This window comes from Paroedura picta, chromosome 1 (assembly GCF_049243985.1).
Source record: "Paroedura picta isolate Pp20150507F chromosome 1, Ppicta_v3.0, whole genome shotgun sequence".
NCBI classification, from domain to species: Eukaryota; Metazoa; Chordata; class Lepidosauria; order Squamata; family Gekkonidae; genus Paroedura; species Paroedura picta.
Window position 1 is genome coordinate 107,212,223 of NC_135369.1, and position 20,788 is coordinate 107,233,010.

The following is a 20,788-nucleotide window of genomic DNA, read 5'->3' on the forward strand; positions in this document are numbered from 1 at the left end:
ACATTTTATTACACTGAGACTGAGCCATGCTTGAGAAGCTGACAGTAGAGGTAGATAACAATTCTGTATATATAAGCAGGCTCTTCATCTTAAATTCTGGAAATCCAAAGTGACTTCTGCTTCATCTAGTCACAGAATTTCACACCATTATAGCACCACAATTTTATTTATATGACACCCCTCCTGGAAATCGGCTTGGGGTGGTTAACAACATAATGATAAATTATGTAAGTTAAAGCTATAAAACAGTTAATCCAGTTAATTAGCAATAAAACCGGCTAAACATTTCTTTAAAACTCCATCACGGACCAGTATCTAGCAATTGCCAATCAGTATTCTTGTCTCCAAGGGGGATTTGTTGCAGGAGGGGCCCAGTGTATATGTTACTATTGCAGAGGCTTCTCGGCCTTTTGGCTAAGATCAAGTGTAGTATCTGTTCTTATCAGTTTGTTGTATATGTTACTACACAATTGGCCTCAACCAAATGACTGGCAGAAGAGTTCGGTCTTGCAGGCCCTTCAAAATTGAGCTAACTCTTGAAGGGTCTGCAGCTTTTCCAGGAGCTCGTTCCACCAAGTAGGAGCAAAGCTCAGATGATTAATGGAGCTTTGATTTTGGAACCTTATTGTTTTTATTTGATTTGTAGACTGACACTCTTGGCCCAGCCGTCTTATGGCAATTTACAAAATATAGATCAATAAACATCACAAAATATATAAAACATATAAAAACCCCTTTACAATCAATGGCAGCATAGTCAGTGTCCTAACTCCCCTGTGGACCCACTGCTCTGCTGCTCCCAGTCTTTGGGTTTTTCATAGATGACCCTAGACGGTGTTAGTCCAGGGGAGCCCAGATCGTAGGAGACAGGGATGTGATCCACAGATTGGTAACTGTGGTCTCTGCCCTGGCCTCAACCAAATACCTGGTGGAAGAGCTCAGTCTTCCAGGCCCTGTGGAACGGGAGAGTTTCATCAGGGCCATTAGCTCTTCTGGGAGCTCATCCCACCAGGTTGGGTCCAGGGCCGAAAATCTTGTTGTTCTCTAACATGCCAATAAATTGCCAAGATCCAGGTGGAAGATGGAGATTTTCTGGGATTACAACTAATCCAAACCATACAGATTAATTTACCTGGTTTGGAAAGTGTTCTGGAAGGTCCACTGCATGGCATTATACCCCCACTGAAACCCCTCCCTAGGCTCCATCCCCCAAACCTCCAGGTATTCTCCAACCCAGAGCTTGCAACCTTTAACATGTCACTAGACTCGAACTTAGCTTTTTTAAGGCGTCACCATTGCTGTGCGATAGACCGACCAGAGCATGACAAAAATGGCCACGTTTTTAATTTTTGTTTTGCTTTGGCGAAAGAAGTCACGTAAAGTCCAGGCAATTGCAGATGGGAACGCAGAATATTGCGGTGTGATGACTGTTTTTCGCTTATGCCTATTAATAGCGTTTATGCTGGACTCCAGCCTCGAACCCCAAACCACTCGCCTCCTCCCCAAACCAACCCGCCAAAGGAGACAAGAAACCACAGTCGATGTTTGCACCTCTCCCCGGTACTTTCCCTCTCGTGGCGGGTGTTTTTTGAAGCGGGGTGGTGCAAGGTCTCCCGCCCCCTCCCGCAGCCGGAAACGGTGCTCGTGATTTGGAGTCCGCTGCCAAAGACAGAACTAGCCGGCCCTCCCCCCCCCCCCCCCCGCCTTTGCTGCCTCCCTAGAAGTCCCCAAGTGTTTGTATCACGCGGCTTATCCAACGCGACTCGGTTCGAGCGACCCGGTTGCGCCAGCCCCGCGTTGTGCAGCAAAACCAACGCAGCCGCCGTTCGTGCGCTCCGGGAGCCTCCGCCTGAAGTTCCTCCTTTGCGCAAGGCGGGTGGGGCTGGGGGGAGCGGCGCTGGCCTGTGCCCTAGGAACGGAAGCGAACGGAGCCGCCGCCGCCGCCGCCGCCGCCGCCGCCGCTCTCCCCGCCCCGCGGCCCTCCGGCCTTGTTTTGGGTCTGGCTCCCCTCAAGACGCCCGCCCGCCCGAGAGAGAGAGGAGCATGGGGCTGGCGCGCCCCTCTGCCGCCCTGGCGCTCTTGGCTCTGGCCTTCTGCGGGAGGCCTGGCACCCAAGGATCGCCGACGGAAGGTACCGCGGCTGGGCTCGGGGGGCGGGAAGGAAGAGTGGTTGGGGGCGCCAGTTGAGGGCAGGGTCCCAGGCTCTGGGCGCGGCGGGTGGAGCTGTCGAGGTCAAAGAGAGTTCAGCGGCGGGGATTTCCGGGCATTCTTGACCTTCTGTGGCTTTTGCTCCCAGGACTGCAGATCAGGCTGCTTAGTCGTTCGTTGGATGAGGTTTCCCCCCAGTCGCCCCTGGCGTGGTGTTTTGCTTTTTGCTTTCTGGATAGCTTGAAAGGGTCAGTTAGAGCAGCGACTTAAAAAGACATGCAGCATAGCCTCCTTGCCTTTTTCTTGCCTTGAGGATTCAGTTTATTTCCCCTCATCTTCTGGTGGGTTCATGTGTTTTTCCTCCCTGCAGATCTGCTTTGATGGGTGCAGTATTGTCATTTGTCCATTTGTTTGTTTTATCTAGGCAAGTTATTATTCCACTTTCCTCCCTGATTGGGACCTAAAGCTGTTTGCAAACAGAAGTACAGCTTAAATAAACAATACAAATAATTAATATACAATTCAAATAAAATATTGAAAGCAGAAAAAACCCCACATGTTAGGGAGGTCCTGGATTGAGTTCATTCAGGAGTCATAGGCTGAGGAGACAGAGCCCCCGGCAGGCCCAGGGTTTATATCTGAAGATTGGGAGGAGAAGAAATACTCAGGCTTGATCCCTGACTCCTCTCCCTTCACAAATTCGATCAGAGTTACTGATTTCAATCCAGATGGAGAAGAAGGACAGACGTTTTTGCAACCACTAATGATCTTTACCTGTTGCTTATGAGTGCAGCCAAGCGTATCTATCCAGTTGTACCGCATGCAGGAGAAAGACCTCAATACCCAACATGGGTTGTTGATGCCCTAGGGCAGGGGTAGTCAACCTGTGGTCCTCCAGATGTCCATGGACTACAATTCCCATGAGTCCCTGCCAGCATTCGCTGGCAGGGGCTCATGGGAATTGCAGTCCATGGACATCTGGAGGACCACAGGTTGACTACCCCTGCCCTAGGACACTTACGTAAGTGGGTTTCTGTGTTGACATACAAGGATTTTGGAAAACAAGTCAATAGTAGTAGGGGTCTCTGATGGGAGAAAAGTTAAAGCCAGGGGGGATGCATTAATCTGGTTAGCCCCGAACTTATTTCGCTAGGTTGTGCAAGCTTCACCTTTGGAAATGGGAGCCAGCCTCATTTTGCATCTGCTCTTGATGGCTGTTCTGTTCTACAATATTATTTATTTATTCATTCATATTTATATACCGCCCTCCCCGAAGGCTCAGAGCGGTTTAATGATGCACAATGAGCTGTGAGTAAGACCCAAAAATCTTAACCCCTCTTGGAATTCCTACAGCTCCTCCCTTATCTCTTAATCCCTCTTGAATGACAAGGGAGATGATATGCATTATTTTAGATGGTAAGAAAGAATCTCTGTGTTTAAAGAGCTTCAGGAAAGAGAATCGCAGTGTGTTTTATGGGATCCCTATAAACCCTTGAGTCACAGTGAGAAAGTTGTACTACGAAGAACATAAATGAATATAGGTAGGAGTCAGGCCCTACCATGTATCAAGGGTGTGGGGAGATTTTGTCCCTAACATAGTAATGTACCCAAATGCAGTGTTAGGAGGATTCTGAGAGAAGTGCATGGTAGAGCTTAACGTTACACAGGTGAATCAGAGCTGTTTAATGATTTACTTGTGTGTAATGTATATTTTGCATAGACAGACAGTATGCTTATTCGGTCAATTGACCCATATAAATAATACATCTATAGAAACTGCAATCAATTATAAAAGTTAATTGATATGTGTTGTGAAAAAATACAAGAGTATTGCTACATAAAAATATTAAGATAATAAAACAATGTTAAAAACAATGCTGTTGTTGGAAACAAATAATATGTTATTGTAGGTAGGGGGGGAAAGGGTTATAACATGTAAAGAAGGGGGAAGAAACCTCAAGGAAGTTAACTGCAGGGACAAGGAATCAATACATCTTCTTGAACAGTCCATTAACCCAAGTGATAAGATGGCCTATCCATTACCTATTTTGCATGGATACTACCTGTGGTATCTGTGTAGTACAGTGAGTGATGATGGACGCAAAGAATGGTCTTTTTAGCCAGAATGATTTTATTTACTTTATAAACATCTGATGCATTCCTTAATTTTATAGCTGTACTTCAAATAGTATTGATTTAAGATGACTTAGAGTGTATAATTCTTCACAGTAAAGGGTGGTCAGAGTGGGTGTGTGCTCTCATATAGTTTTTCTTTGTTGGGAGACCTAGGCTTAGGGCTGATAACAACCAGTGGCCTTAGAGTTTTTGATGGAGTGCTGCTGTACCATTTGCCAGAAAATGCTTTGTAGGAATTGAAGTTGTAGTGCAAGGAATGTTGTGCAAGCAATTGTGATTTCCTTCCTCAGTGGAAGCGGAATATGTTTAAAGCAGAAACCTTTTACTTCCCTTTGTCTAAGGCAGGCTGAAGAAGGATGCAAAGATGTACATCTTTTACAGCTTTCTATAAGTTATGCCTGCTGTTGTGGGGAAAACTCCTGGAGTTTATTTTTCTTTATTTGACAGTCATGGGGGAGTAGTCTTTGTGGACTGTTGTATGTACACAATTGAAGTGATCTCCCTTACCACATCCTCGTCTTTGCGCATAGGACCTTCTTTTTAATGTGGGTGGCTCCATACTTCACCCTAAGAAGTTCTTACCTGTCATTATGCTGGGTCATCGGTATTGTCCTTTCTTCTGGGGTATTTCTTCAGTCTGTGAAGCAGTAGGCCTCAATATCTATTACCTTTATTTACTTCCTTTTCTTTTAAAAGTACAGATTTTACGGAACTTCTACTAATGGGCTGCTTCTTTCCCCCCGCCCAAGCCCAGAGACAGGGAGAGTGTTCATGCCAGACTGGTACAGTGGCACTGCTGCATTCTGTTAGCTTAGGAAACACAGCATAGATAGCTCTATGGTGGTTGCATTCAGGGCTTCCTCTGACCTCTGTTCAGGAAAAGCAGGAGGACTACAAGGACAGCTGCCATAGTGCTACTCTTTGAAGGACTATAGCAGTGCTGTATTGGCTAACTAGCACAAATCCAAAGATAACAGGGGGAGAAATTGGAAGGGAAAACGTGAGTATGGGTGAGCATTGCTAGACTTGCACACACTGAATTTTTAGGATCTGTTTATAGTGTGGCATTGGAAGAAGTTATCCTTGTACACATGCCCATGAGATGTTGGTGGCATGGCAGAAGATGGTGGGCATGCCTTATATCTGTCATTGTCTGCCAGGCTAAGCCAGAGCTGGTATTGAGGTGAGTCCTTGAAGCACAGTCAGTGCTGTTGGGGTTCTTCTTTCCCCACATGTTTCTGAGCTGGTAGAACATTAATCTTTTATATATTCTATGTATTATTTTACATATGTAAAGCTTATGTTTTGGTATATTTTTTTTTGTTGTCACCCACTCTGAGCCATATGGGAAGGGTGGATTCTAAAAAAAAATAATATTTATGTATTTATTTATTATTTCAATTTATTACCCACCACTCCTAAGTGGCTCGTGGCGGGTTACAACAGTCTGAATAAAATCCCCAATAAAACTCCCCTTAAAACTCCAGACATAAAACACAGAGATTCAAATCACAAATCAAGAAAAGATATGGTGGAAAAAACCAATTCCAACAATCAGTCCATTCCCTCCACTAGCAATCTCATAAAGGGAGGAGGGGAAAGGGGGGCAGATGGAACCCTTGGCTGCCATACACAAGGCTCTGTCCTGAAATATTTGTTGTTGTTTGCCAGAGCACCAAGATCTTTACTGGTTGAAATAGCTTTTTTTAAAGCACTCAGGCCCAGAAAAATTTCCCTACGCTCATTTAGAACATAAATATAAATGTTTTCGGTTCAAAGGCCAGAGCTGATGACTTTATGAAAAAAAAAATTGTTTCAATTTATAAAACCATCCTTTCAAAGGGAGGCTGTCACACTATAGTAATCCGCTTGATCATAACCCTGGTTTCTGTTCTGTAAAGATTTGTAGTGAGTTGAAAATGGCAGCATAAAAAGACTGTGGGGCACATTAACATAGAAAAGTATTGTGTATTATAAAAAAACTTAACTGATATTAATGGGATGAAAATGGTATGCAAAGTATCTGCCTGACTGTGCCTTGGAAAATCCCTAGCTGCTGTAAAACACTTGTTCAGGGCAGATAATGATTATTTCAAAGCTGATTCATGCAAAGTATGGCAGGTGTTTGTACCAGGTGATTCAGGCAGGCTGATAAGATTTTGCTTCCTGTTTGAACATATGATGAGTTGTCCTTGGTCTCACATCTATTCACACATATCCTGAAGTCTTTAAACCACTTGGTGGAGGATCTGCTTTGATCCTGGCCTGCTTTCCAGCACTCAACATGTATGCATCTACAGATTTAGACAACATCTCTGCATCTAGCTCTGGAGTTTTCTGGAGTAAAGACTGTCCTGACAACTGGACAACTGTCCAGACAACTGAGAGCACATGGAGAGAGCTACTGGCGAGTGTTGCTGCTGACCAGATGAGGCTATTTTGCTGACTGGGTGAGGTGATTGCTGGGTGATTGCTGGGAGGATTAAAAAGGGCTGCTCCTCGCCAGAGGCGCGAGCCGAAGGGCGCGAGCCAAAGGGCTCTTAGCCTGTGGCTCTTAGCCGAGTAATTAGAATCAGTAGATTATATTTTCCTAGTACTTGCACTGCCTAGAACTTACAATGGACCTCCAGGACACTCATCCCATCATCTGCGGTGAGTGTGACATGATTGCCTTCCTCCCAGAAGACAAGATGGACTACATCTGCCCCAAGTGTAAGCTGGTAAGACTTTTGGAGGAAAGGATTAGGGCAGGGGTAGTCAAACTGCGGCCCTCCAGATGTCCATGGACTACAATTCCCAGAAACCCCTGCCAGCAAATGCTGGCAGGGGCTTCTGGGAATTGTAGTTCATGGACATCTGGAGGGCCGCAGTTTGACTACCCCTGGATTAGGGGATTAGAAGACAGTATTATTACTCTGACCCAAAGTAAGAAAGGGGAGGACTTCACAGACCACAGCTGTGCAACTCGGAATAAAGAGGATACAACCAGTCCTGAAGAAGATAAGGAGACTGACCTCACTACGGAGCCTCTGCAGACAGTTCAGAAAAAGACTTTGGAGCTCCAGAATAGATTTCAGGCCCTTGCAGAGGAGGTGCAAGGGTCAACAAGGGAAGAGGTCCCAAAACAAAGTCTTAAGACAAAGTGAAGAGGCCACGGGGATAGAAGGAAATGGAGTTGAGAAGGGGGAAAAAAAGGAGAGTACTGGTAATTGGAGACTCCCTGCTAAGAGGAATGGATTGCCATGTGGCTGGGCCCACCCCCTAACCCAGAGAGGTGTGTTGCTTGCCAGGGGCGAAAATTAAAGACGTTTCAGAACGGCTGCCCAAACTCCTCAAATCTACTGATCGCTACCCATTTGTGATGGTCCATGTGGGAATGAATGACATGTCCCTGAATACCATTGCTCCTATTTAAAAATGACTATCAAGATCTGGGGAGGAAGTTCAAGCAAATGGGGGCACAAGTGGTATTCTCTTCAATCTTGCCTGTCAAGGGAAGAGGAATGCGTCAGGAGAGGAAGATAATGGAAGTGAATCACTGGCTGCGTAGTTGGTGCCGGCAGGAGAGATTTGGTTTCTGGGACCATGGGATAGGCTTTCTTGAGGAAGGCCTACTAGCACCTGATGGACTGCACTTATTGAAACTGGGGAAGAATGTGTTTGGCAGGAACCTGGGGAGATTCATCAGGAGAGCTTTAAACTGAAGCCACAAGGGGAAGGAGATGATCAACATAGGGAGTGTAAGGAAGGAGAACGATCGGGGGCAGCCCAACCGGCAAGGCCAGCTCATAGGGAACCAAAAGTAAAAGGATTCAGATGTCTTTATACTAATGCCCGAAGCATGGGCAATAAGAAGGAAGAGCTGAAACTTATGCTGATGGAAAGGTATGATCTAGTAGGCATCACAGAAACTTGGTGGAATGATTCTCATGACTGGAATGTAATGGTGGATGGATATGAACTGTTCAGAAAAAACAGAATGGATTGAAGAGGTGGAGGAGTGGCACTGTATGTGAGGAAAGGGCTTACCTGTCAGGAAATTCTAGTGAAGGAGAGCATATCTACAGTGGGTGAAAATCTGGGTGAAAATAAGCGAGGGGAAAACAAACAGTGTGGTGGTTGGTGTCTGCTACCGACCTCCTGACCAACGAGAGGATGTGGATGCTGCACTTTGTGAGCAGCTTGAGAAAATATCCAAGGGGCAGGACCTTGTCATCATGGGTGACTTCAGTTTCCCAGATGTGTGCTGGGAAACAAACTCTGCGAAGCGTCCTCAGTCATGCAACTTTCTGACCTGCCTGGCTGACAATTTCATTTATCAAATGGTAGATTAACCCACAAGAGGTTCAGCCATACTGGACTTAATACTGACCCAACAGGCAAGAGTTGGTGGATGAGGTGAAGGAAGTGGGGACCCTAGGGGGAAGTGACCATGTAGTAGCCTATTAGTAGCCTAATCTGGCAAAGATGGGGAAATGCCTGCTGAGCTATTTTTGTGACTTGAGCCAACATTGTTAGGGAGGCATCAAAGATCACTCCCAGGTTTCTGGCTAACTGTGCAGCTGTAAATTGTACCGCATCCAGCTTGGGAAGATGCACTTCCTGTTCTAGTCCCTTTCTGCCCAGCCAGAGGACTTCCATTTTTGCAGAGTTCAGTTTGAGATGGCTTGATTAGATCCATTCCATCACTACCTCCAGACACGGGACCAATGCGGTCAGAGGGCCATCTGGACAATCATCCATCAGGAGATAGAGCTAGGTGTCATCCGCATATTGGTGACACCCAAGCCCAAAGCTCTGAACTTGGTGGGTGAGAGGATACATAAAGATGTTGAATAATGTCAGGGAGAAGATCACACACCCCGTGAAAGTCCACAAGAGAGTTGGCAGTAATGTGATTTATTCTCCCCGATTGCCACCCTCTCCCCTTGACCACGGAGAAAGGACGTAACCCACTGAAGGTCAGTCCCTTGGATCCCCGTGTTGACTGGGCAGCCTAGACAACACAAAAAGGATTAGTCCTTTGGGTCCCATGTTTCCTAATCTGTTTAGGGCTTCATTCTGTGAGCTGTGGCGAATTTTCAGCGCAGGGGTGACAATCCTGCATTTGGCTCCCATCAGTAAGCTGACTTCATATTCTGAACCAGTTTTAGTTTCCGGCAATTTCCGGGCAGCCTCATGTGCATTACAGTAATCTAACCTGACTCTGATCTAAGTGTATATCACTTTGGCCAAATCACTTTTTAAGGAGGAGCTGTAGTTGGTACATCAGCTGAAGCTGACGAAAGATACTACATTCGACACAAATCCTGAGTCTTTAAGCATAGGCCAAGATCCAACAGCACACTCAAACTGTAAACCTGCTTTTTTCCAGGACAGACTGACTTCTTGGCCCTCAAGAGCCTTTGTCATTGACCAAAAGTTTCTCTGTCTTGTCTGGACTGAGTTTCAGTTTTTCCGTTGTTGTTTTCTAATATTTCCTCTACCGGACTCTAAGATGCCAAAAATTAAAATATATGTTCTGAGGTAACACAGGGTGCAGAAGTTTGCAGCTGTCTTTCAAATGTTGGGCATATTTTCAGCTTTACTGTATATATAGGCCTACTTTTTGAGCACATTTTTAATGCTGAAAAAGCCCCCATGGACTTGAGTGAGGGTCCCACTTTCCTGTTATTGTTGATATTGTGGTAAAATTAGGTACCTCAGCTAAAATCGGGTTGGCTTATGCTCGAGTATATATGGGGGTACTTGTACAAAACTAAAGCTTTAGACTTTAAAATTTCTCCCAAATTTCCATTCCCACCTATTCCTTGGCTTCAAAATTTCAAGACATGTTAAGTCCATAACTGAAAATAAAATCTCGGATTTTCCTCCTTTAAAAGTATCACATAGTAAATAGTAATCATCAGACTCTAGGGCTTCATTGAATATATGCATGAGATACATTTATTGCACATACAAAGTAATATATAAATAGAGTTGTTTAAAGTCATTTTTATTACCTTGGGCTTCAGTACATTTGATTGTAATGTAACATCTTGGTGAACAACAGTGGTTTAAAGGTTAAGAATATTGGTTTATATCTAGTGTCTCATACCTATACATGCTTCTTAGTGACTGTTTCAGTTGAATTCTGTTAAAACATTAATAATCTTTACCTTTTCAGTGCCTGGACCAGCAAATGTTACCATAAAAACATATAATTTCAATACCTCCTTACACTGGGATTACCAAAACATGTTACCAGAGCCTTTGTTTACTGTGCAAATCCTATGCTATGGGTAAGAGTACTTGATATTTTATATTGACTGCAAATATGCCTTGTCTTGCATGTTATGCTTTACCTGAATTTTTGTTTGCTTGAATTTAGTTGTTTTCTTATAAGGAGTTAGTAAAACTATGAAGTTTTGCCAAACTATATAATATATTGAATATAAAATGTAAACCTTTCCTTTTTCTTTTGCAGTAAACCTGCCACAGAAGTAAGTTCTTGTGTAAATATATCACAACATTACTGTGACCTCACCCATAAGATCAATAAGCAATGTCAACCATTGTGGGGGAAAGTTAAAGCTCTTATTGGATCACATGAATCTGAATATATGGCTACTGAACCTTTTAACGCCTTCAGACATGGTGAGTTACCACTGAATCAAAACATTTTCACTCTTGAATATTAGCTACTGTTCAGAATTAATATGCTGTAATATTTTTGTGTCTGCCGTTCATTATGCATTGTTTAACGTGGTTTCTGATTAAGAACATCAGATTGGGGGGCGGGGTGGTTCCCCAATTATTAGAAGTTGGTTGTTGTTATTAGGTGTGAAGTCGTGTCCGACCCATTGTGACCCCATAGACCAGTGGTCCCCAACCTTTCTGAGGCTGGGGACCGGCAGGGCAACTGCCCTGCCCGCGCATCGCGCATGCGCAGGCCGCGCTCATGCATGCGCCATGTGCGGCCAGAACAGTGCATGTGCGGCACTTTCGCACATGTGCGCATGCACAATTTTGGCCGCACATGTGCGGCCCGGCCCTGATTCCTTCTCCCCGCCCTCCCGCAGTAAGAAGGTTCCCAGGCCGCAAGCTTGCGGCCTGGGAAGTTTTTTACTGTGGGGGGGCGGAGAGAGGGAGCCGCGGGCCGCAGCCCGCAGGTTGGGGACCACTGCCATAGACAATGATCCTCCAGGCCTTCCTGTCCTCTACCATTCCTCAGAGTCCATTTAAGTTTGCACCTACTGCTTCAGTGACTCCATTCAGCCACCTCATTCTCTGTCGTCCCCTTCTTCTTTAGCCCTCAATTGTTCCCAGCATTAGGCTCTTCTCCAGGGAGTCCTTCCTTCTCATGAGGTGGCCAAAGTATTTGAGTTTCATCTTCAGGATTTGGCCTTCTAAGGATCAGTCAGGGCTGATCTCCTCTAGGACTGACCGGTTTGTTCGCCTTGCAGTCCAAGGGACTTGCAAGAGTCTTCTCCAGCACCAGAGTTCAAAAGCCTCAGTTCTTTGACCCTCGACCTTTCTTATGGTCCAACTTTCACAGCAATACATTGCAACTGGGAATACCATAGCCTTGCCTAGACGCACTTTTGTAGGCAGGATGATGTCTCTGCTTTTTAGGATGCTGTCTAGATTTGCCATAGCTTTCCTTCCCAGGAGCAAGCATCTTTTAATTTCTTTGCTGCAGTCCCCATCTGCAATGATCTTGGCGCCCAGGAAAATAAAATCTGTCACTACCTCCATTTCTTCCCCATCTAATTGCCAGGAATTGAGAGGGCCAGATGCCATGATCTTAATTTTCTTGATGTTGAGTTTCAAGCCAACTTTTGTACTCTCCTCCTTCACCCGCATCAACAGGCTCTTTAGTTCCTCTTCACTTTCTGCTATTAGAATGGTATCATCTGTGCATCTGAGATTGTTGATATTTCTTCTTGCAATCTTGATCCCAATTTGTGACTCATCTAACCCCTCATTTAAAGCCTTTCTCATGATGTGCTCCGCATACCAGTTAAATAGGCAAGGCAACAGTATACAGCCTTGCCAAACTCCTTTCTCAATTTTGAACCAATCAGTGATTTCATGTTCAGTTCTCACTGTTGCTTCTTGACCTGCATATAGGTTTCTCAAGAGACAAATAAGATGCTCTGGTATTCCCATCTCTTTAAGAACTTGCCACAATTTGTTGTGCTCCACACAATCAAAGGCTTTAGCATAGTCAATGAAGCAGAAGTAGAAGTTCTTCTGGAACTCCCTAGCTTTCTCCAGATCCAGCGTATGTTCATGGTCCACGTATTGCTGGAGCCTAGCTTGTAAAATTTTGAGCATAACTTTGCTAGCATGAGAAATGAGTGCAATGGTGCGGTAGTTTGAACATTCTTTGGCATTGACCTTCTTTGGGATTATAATGTAAACTGACCTTTTCCAATCCTGTGGCCATTGTTGAATTTTCCAAATTTGCTGGCATATTGAGTGTAGCACTTTTACTGCATCGTCTTTTAAGATTTTGAATAGTTCAACTGGAATGCTGTCACCACCACTAGCTTTATTGTTGCTCAGACTTCCTAAGGCTTCACATTCCAGGATGTCTCGCTCCAGGTCAGTAATGTTAAGCCCGCTCTTGTATAGTTCTTCTGTATAATTTTGCCACCTTTTTAAAATCTCTTCTGCTTCTGTGAGGTCCCTACCATTTTGGTCCCTTATCATACCCATCTTTGCATGAAACGTTCTTTTTATATCTCCAATTTTCTTGAAAAGATCTCTGGTACTCCCCATTCTATTGTTTTCTTCTATTTGTTTGCACTGTTCATTTAAGAAGGCATTCTTATCTCTTCTAGCTTTTCTTTGGAGGGAAGGTATGGAGGCTCAAACGTGCTAAAGGCGCCTGCCTCATCCCACCCTCGCACCCGCCTCCCTCTCCCTTGTTCCCAGGAATGGGAATGTCTTTTTTAAAATGGCTAACTTCCTGGAGCAATGAATAAGTGGATACACGTGTAGGCAATGACAGAAATAAGAGGGTTTTTTTTTTTTTCAAAATTGTTACACAAAGCATGCTTAAAAGTTTTCTCTCCCCCCCCCAAAAAAAAATCAGGAATGATACTAATTTAAAAATGTATCAAAGGACTTATGATCCCATAAGAGGTGGCATTCAAAAAGCACTATGCATCTATGATTCTATGCATAGGCATTTCAATGGAGAAGTATTTTTTTTTTAAAGTTTCACGGGACCTTTAAAATATGGAGAAAGGAGATTGGTTGCTTAAATTGATTGACAGGTGGAAGCATGATTCCATGCCCGGTTCTCACTGTTGCTTCTTTTTTTAAAAAATAATTTTTTATTTTTCCAAAAAGATAGAAATAACATAGATACATATAATAAACATTAGTGAAGCAATTGTTTAGAATCTAAGCATATTAGAACCCGCTCCTTTCCCTTCTGATTTACTTTTTTAGATAGTTCAGATAAGGACCCCATTGTTCCTAGAAAGTTTCTTCTGATTTTCCATTAACCATTAATGTCAATTTAGCCATCTTGGCGAGATCTGCCAATTTGCTCAGCCAGTCTTCTATTGACAGTAGTCGCTTCTTCACCTGCATATAAGTTTCTCAAGAGACAAATAAGATGCTCTGGTATTCCCATCTCTTTAAGAACTTGCCACAATTTGTTGTGCTCCACACAATCAAAGGCTTTATCATAGTCAATGAAGCAGAAGTATATTTTGAATCAATCAGTAATTCCATGCCCAGTTCTCACTGTTGCTTCTTGACCTGCATATTGGTCTCTCAAGAGACAAATAAGATGCTCTGGTATTCCCATCTCTTTAAGAACTTGCCACAATTTGTTGTGCTCCACACAATCAAAGGCTTTAGCATAGTCAATGAAGCAGAAGTAGATGTTCTTCTGGAACTCTCTAGCTTTCTCCATGATCCAGTGTATGTTGGCAATTTGATTTCTAGTTCCTCTGCCTCTTCGAAATCCTGCCTGTACTTCTGGAAGTTCTAGGTCCACATATTGCTGGAGCCTAGCTTGTAGGATTTTGAGCATAATTTTGCTAGCATGAGATATGAGTGCAATGGTGCGGTAGTTTGAACATTCTTTATCATTGCCCTTTGGGATTGGAATGTGAACTGACCTTTTCCAATCCTGTGGCCATTGTTGAGTTTTCCAAATTTGCTGGCATATTGAGTGTGGCACTTTTACTGCATCGTGTTTTAAGATTTTGAATAGTTCAATTTGAATGCTGTGACCACTACTAGCTTTATTGTTGCTCAGACTTCCTAAGGCCCATTTGACTTCACATTCCAGGATGTCTGGCTCCAGGTCAGTAACTACCCCATTGTGGTTATTAGGGATATTAAGCTTGCTCTTGTATAGTTCCCCTGTATAATTTTGCCACCTTTTTAAAATCTCTTCTGCTTCTGTGAGGTCCCTACCATTTTGGTCCTTTATCATACCCATCTTTGCATGAAACGTTCTTTTTATATCTCCAATTTTCTTGAAAAGATCTCTGGTCCTCCCCATTCTATTGTTTTCTTCTATTTGTTTGTTCATTTAAGAAAGCATTCTTATCTCTTCTAGCTTTTCTCTGGGATTCTGCATTCAATTGGGTGTATCTTTCTCTTTCTCCCTTCCCTTTCACTTCCCTTCTCTCATTAGGTATTTGTAAAGCTTCTTCAGACAGCCATTTTGATTTTTTGCATTTCTTTTTATTTGGGATGCTTTTAGTTGCTACCTCTTGTACAATGTTGCGAACCTCCGTTCATAGTTCTTCAGGCACTCTGTCTATCAGATCTAATTCCTTAAATCTATTTGTCACCTCTACTGTATATTCGTCGGAGATATGATTTAGTTCATACCTGAGTGGCCTAGTGCTTTTCCCTACTTTCTTCAATTTAAGCCTAAATTTTGCAACAAGAAGCTGTTGATCTGAACCACAATCAGCCCCTGGTCTTGTTTTTACTGACTGGATAGAACTTCTCCATCTTTGGCTGCAGAGCACATAGTCAGTCTGATTTCTGTGTTGACCGTCTGGTGATGTCCATGTGTAGAGTCGTCTCTTGGGTTGTTGGGAAAGAGTGTTTGCTATGACCATTGTATTCTCTTGACAAAATTCTACCAGCCTGTGCCCTGCTTCATTTTGTACTCCAAGGCCAAACTTGCCTGTTATCCCGATTATCTTTTGGCTTCCTACTTTAGCATTCCAATCCCCCATGATGATAAGCACATCATTTTTTGGTGTTGCTTCTAGAAGGTGTTGTAGGGCTTCATAGAACTGGTCGGGTTCATCCTCTTCAGCAGCAGTGGTTGGGGCATAGACCTGGATTACTGTAATGTTGAATGGTTTCCCTTGGATTCGAACTGAGATCATGCTGTCATTTTGGGGATTGTATCCCAAGACTGCTTTTCCTACTCTCTTATTGATTATGAAGGCTACTCCATTTCTTCTGCGAGATTCTTGTCCACAGTAGTATACCTGATGATCATCTGAATTAAATTCACCCATTCCTGTCCATTTTAGTTCACTGATTCCTAAAATGTCGATGTTCAGTCTTGCCATCTCTTAGAATCATAGAATCATAGAGTTGGAAGGGGCCATACAGGCCATCTAGTCTAACCCCCTGCTCAATGCAGGATCAGCCCTAACCATCCTAAAGCATCCAAGAAAAGTGTGTATCCAGCCTTTGCTTGAAGACTGCCAGTGAGGGGAAGCTCACCACCTCCTTAGGCAGCCTATTCCACTGCTGAACTACTCAGACTGTGAAAACTTTTTTCCTGATATCTAGCCTATATCGTTGTACATGAAGTTTAAACCCATTACTGCGTGTCCTCTCCTCTGCAGCCAATGGGAACAACATCCTGCCCTCCTCCAAATGACAACCTTTCAAATACTTAAAGAGGACTATCTTGTCCCCTTTCAACCTCCTTTTCTCCAGGCTGAACATGCCCAAGTCCCTCAACCTATCTTCATAGGGCTTGGTCCCTTGGCCCCAGATCATCCTCGTCGCTCTCCTCTGTACCCTTTCAATTTTATCTACGTCCTTCTTGAAGTGAGGCCTCCAGAACTGCACACAGTACTCCAAGTGTGGTCTGACCAGTGCCATATACAATGGGACTATGACATCTTGTGATTTTCATGTGATGCCCCTGTGGATACAGCCCAAAATGGCATTTGCCTTTTTTACCGCTGCATCACACTGTCTGCTCATGTTTAGTTTAAAATCCACAAGTACCCCAAGGTCTCGTTCACACACAGTGTTACCTAGAAGCATATCCCCCATCCAGTAGGTATGCTTTTCATTTTTCTGACTCAGATGCAGAACTTTACACTTATCTTTATTAAATTGCATCTTGTTCTCATTTGCCCATTTTTCCATTGTGTTCAAATCTCATTGAACTCTGTCTCTATCTTCTGGATTATTTGCCAATCCTCTCAATTTGGTGTCATCTGCAAACTTGATGAGTAGTCCCTCCACCCCCTCATCTAGATCATTAATAAATATGTTAAAAAGTACTGGACTGAGCCCTGAGGTACCCCACTACTCGCCTCCCTCCAGTCTGATGAAACACCATTGACAACAACTCTTTGAGTGTGGTTCTTTAACCAATTCCCTATCCACCTAACTATCTGAAAATCCAGATTGCAGTCCTTCAGTTTATCCATCGGAACATCATGGGGAACGTTATCAAAAGTTTTACTAAAATCCAAGTAAAGGATATCAACTTAATATTCACGATCCAGCAAACCTGTTACTTGGTCAAAAAAGGAAACTAGGTTGGTCTGACAGGACCTGTTGGAGACAAATCCATGCTGAATTCCTTGGATCACCAAATTGTCCTCCAGATGTTTGCAGATCGCTCCCTTTAATATCTGCTCCATTATCCTCCCCACAACAGAGGTCAGATTCACTGGTCTGTAGTTTTTCCTTCCTCCCTTTTTTGAAGATCGGAATAACATTTGCTCTCTTCCAGTCCTCCGGGACATCTCCAGTCCTTAAAGAGTTCCCGAAGATGATGGACAAGGGTTGTGCAAGTTCTCCGGAAAGTTCTTTGAGCACTCTTGGGTGCATTTCATCCAGCCCAGGGGATTTGAACTTATCCAGTGCAGCTAAATGCCTATCAACAACCTCTCTGTCCATGTCAACCTGCAACCCAGACACTATCTCTTGGCTACTGCCATCTCTAGATGTGCCTAAACCCTTTGTCCTGTGGGAAAAAAACAGATGTAAAATAGGTGCTGAGCCTTTCTGCTTTCTCTGCATCCTCCTTTAGAGTTGGTCCATCCACTTCCCTGGCCAATTTTAGCTCACTCTCAGCTTTGGCCTTTCTGATGTTTGATCTACAGTGCCTAGTAACCTGTAGGTACTCTTCTTTAGAGCTCTGTCCTTCCCTCCATTTTCTGAGCACTTCCCTTTTCTTTCTTAGTTCTTCTTGAAGTTCTCTGTTCATCCAAATAGGCTTCTTGTTTAACCATGTCCAGCTTGCCTTGATTCATGGATCTGACGTTCCAGATTCCTATGGAATAAAAATCTTTACAGCATCGGACTGTCTTTTCACCACCAGTTACTTCCACAACTGAGTGTCCTTTCGGCTTTGGCCCAGTCACTTCATTCATTCTGGCGCTACTCGTACTAGCCGTCCGCTCATCCCCAGTAGCATATTGGACACCTTCCGACCTGAGGGGCTCATCTTCCGGCGTCATATCGTTTTGCCTTTTGAACCTGTCCATGGAGTTTTCATGGCAAAGATACTGGAGTGGTTTGCCATTTCCTTCTCCAGTGGATCACCTTTTGTCAGAGCTCTCAGCTTTGACCTGTCCGTCTTGGGTAGCCCTGCACGGCATAGCTCATAGCTTCACTGAGCTACCCAAGCCCCCTTGCCACAGCAAGGCAGTGATCCTTGAAGGGGGTTATTAGCAATAACAGTGATTAAAATAGAGGCTTTTACAATAACTTCTACATTCCCAAAGAGTGGTAGTAGACAGGTAGGGAGCTGCACTTTTTGTTCATTTTCCATCTTGTAGTACAGCCCCACATTGGGATTGTGCATGCATGCAGGCCTGCCATGGAAGACTTTTCCAAGAAAACTCACCCTGCATCTGTTCTGGCAGCTCCAAAAAAAGGTGGTGATCCTTTATAGAGTTAAGAACAACACATTGTGCTTATCTGTTCACCCCCCCCCCCCACACACACACACCTTCCTTGGTAATAATTGAGGACATGCAAACCTACCACCGAGGCTTACACCTGGCCCAACTGGAAGAGAAAATAGACATTTGGACACTGTGGCCTGGAAGATGTATCCTTCTGCTGCTCTGAACCTTAGAACTGGTAACTACCAAGCTGTGAACACTGGATAAGATTTTGCTAAAGTTCCATGTGATGCAGTATGTTTTCCTCAGGCTGCTCCAGTCCTTAGACCTAAATGAGCTTTATTATACTACTTAGCTAAGGCAAAACAGTTCAGGCAAACACAGTCTTTATTTGTGTTATTGGGGGCCAAGAATAGGCAGAGCAGCTTCACCTCAATCAATAGTTAGATGGTGGTGTTAGTTAGTGGTTAGAACTACCTACAGATTAGTTAATCTCCTGTATCCTTTGGAAATGAACTCTTAATCATTATGGGCCCAGAGCAAGTCCATTGCATTCCTTCACCAGGTACCAGTGGAAAGGTTCTCAGGGGAGCTATGCCTTGGACCTACAAGGCAGAAAAAGTGCATTATGCCTTGGAGCTTGTTCCACTAGTGGGTGCTAGGACGGAAAATGTCTTGGCCCTGGTTAAGGTCAGACTTAACTCTTTGGGTCCAGGGACACTGATTGGTGTTTGCAGATCAGAGTGATCTCCAGGGTAATAGATACACAAGCCCTGGGCTGTGAATGGCCTTAAACTTGATTCGAAATTCAACCAGTAAAGCCGCTTCCCTATAATACAGAAATACATGCTGATTCTTCTCTGTTGCATGCCTACAAGCTTGACAGAAGCACCAGTTTTTCAGAAAAATTGGAAACCTTTTTTTAAGAGGGGGGTTAACCCCCCCAAAATAGCAGCAGTACCTGAAGCTTTATGTAATGAATGCCTTTTCAGTGGTCAGTGAACAACAGTATTGGTTTCTGTGAACAACAAGCCTTGGTTTCTGTGAACAAACTAGTTGCTGGAAACAACTATCAAAATAAATCCATACTTTCCAGTTTGCCTTTCCTAGTATAGTACTAGGTATAGTGCTATGCACCTTCATATTAACATAAGTTCTGTTGTTTCAGCCCATATTGGACCACCAAAGTTTATCCTCTCTGTTGAGAATAACGAAATTAAAGTTAATATTGAGCATCCTCTCACGCCGTATCGTGGGAAGTACCCACTTACTGTGATGGCAAACCTCACTGACTTCTCCTATAAAGTATTCATTTGGAAACAAGCAGATCCACAAAAGGTACATCTAAGACTCAAGTGTCTAATATAAAAAATAGTTTTGATGCAATAATCAGAAAATAACTGTTTCATAGTTCTAGTGAAAACCAATTCTTTAGCATGTGAGTCAATTTCGCCAACTTTTGTAGAAAATTCCCTTTGACATACAAGAGATTAGTAATTAGTCGATTTTATTTATCAAATTTTTATGCTACCCTTCTCCAACATGTGAATTAAAACATTTAAATTATTAAAACCAGGAGCTACTTCCCTCTCTGTGGTGGTGGTAGGGGGTGCTATTCTGATACAAATGGTGTCTAGATGTTATTTTCTGTGTAGAGGCCAGTTATTGTTGAAATTCTATGGGCCTTCCTGTAGGCCTGATGGAACAGTTCAGACCTGCAGAACTGTTTAAATCCCATAGAGCCCTGATCTTCTCCAGAAGATCATTCTACCAGAAATGGATTACTTTGGAGAATTACTGTTATTACTGGTGAAAAGAAGATGGATTTGGTTTCCCTGTAGCCAGGGTGAAGTGCAATGGCATAGATAAAAGGAAGACAAGACAAAAAAAAACTTAAGTAGCCATAATCGGAAGAGCAGACAATCATAGTAGAATCTAGCTTTAAAGAATAACACACCAGTTTTGAGAGCTTATATGAGAGGGTCATAAAGTACTGAAGGTAAAATAGAAGATTAATAGGAAGCTATATATGATCTAATGGCAAAAGGAGTCTGATCAATAGAGAAAGAAAAAATACTAACAATTGCTGTTAGCACAGAAATAGCTATTGACATAAAATTGTATAATGGGGTCAATGAAAAAGAGGAAAAGAAAATAATGGAAAGGAAAGGAAGACAGCCCTGGGAACCCTACAGGAAGTATCAGAATAAGGGGAACTATTAGAAATTAAAAGGACAGTGGTTGGAGAGATTGGATCAATACTGTGGAAAAACTCAGGAGTTCAAAGAAAAAAAGCATAAAGTATAATGTATTGAAAATTTGAAGCTAAGTAGGAAAAACTGAGTAATGGTCCCAACATTTAACTGACAGAAGACAGATTCTAAGGCATAAGAAAAGACGCTGAAATAAAAATAAAAGAAAGA

General features: G+C 43.3%; 1 protein-coding gene and 1 pseudogene across 1 annotated transcript in view; both read left to right on the forward strand.

Moving 5' to 3' along the window:
• Positions 1–394: 394 nt before the first annotated feature.
• Positions 395–556, forward strand: LOC143827991 (U2 spliceosomal RNA; annotated as a pseudogene).
• Positions 557–1,713: 1,157 nt separating this feature from the next.
• Positions 1,714–20,788, forward strand: part of IFNGR1 (interferon gamma receptor 1) — a 30,952-nt gene continuing 11,877 nt past the window's right edge. Inside the window, exons 1-4 of the mRNA XM_077351646.1 lie at positions 1,714–2,131; positions 10,451–10,565; positions 10,751–10,920; positions 19,534–19,703. Coding sequence (XP_077207761.1) covers positions 2,044–2,131; positions 10,451–10,565; positions 10,751–10,920; positions 19,534–19,703 — 543 coding nt within the window. The 5' untranslated portion in view covers positions 1,714–2,043. The remainder of the gene's footprint in view (positions 2,132–10,450; positions 10,566–10,750; positions 10,921–19,533; positions 19,704–20,788) is intronic.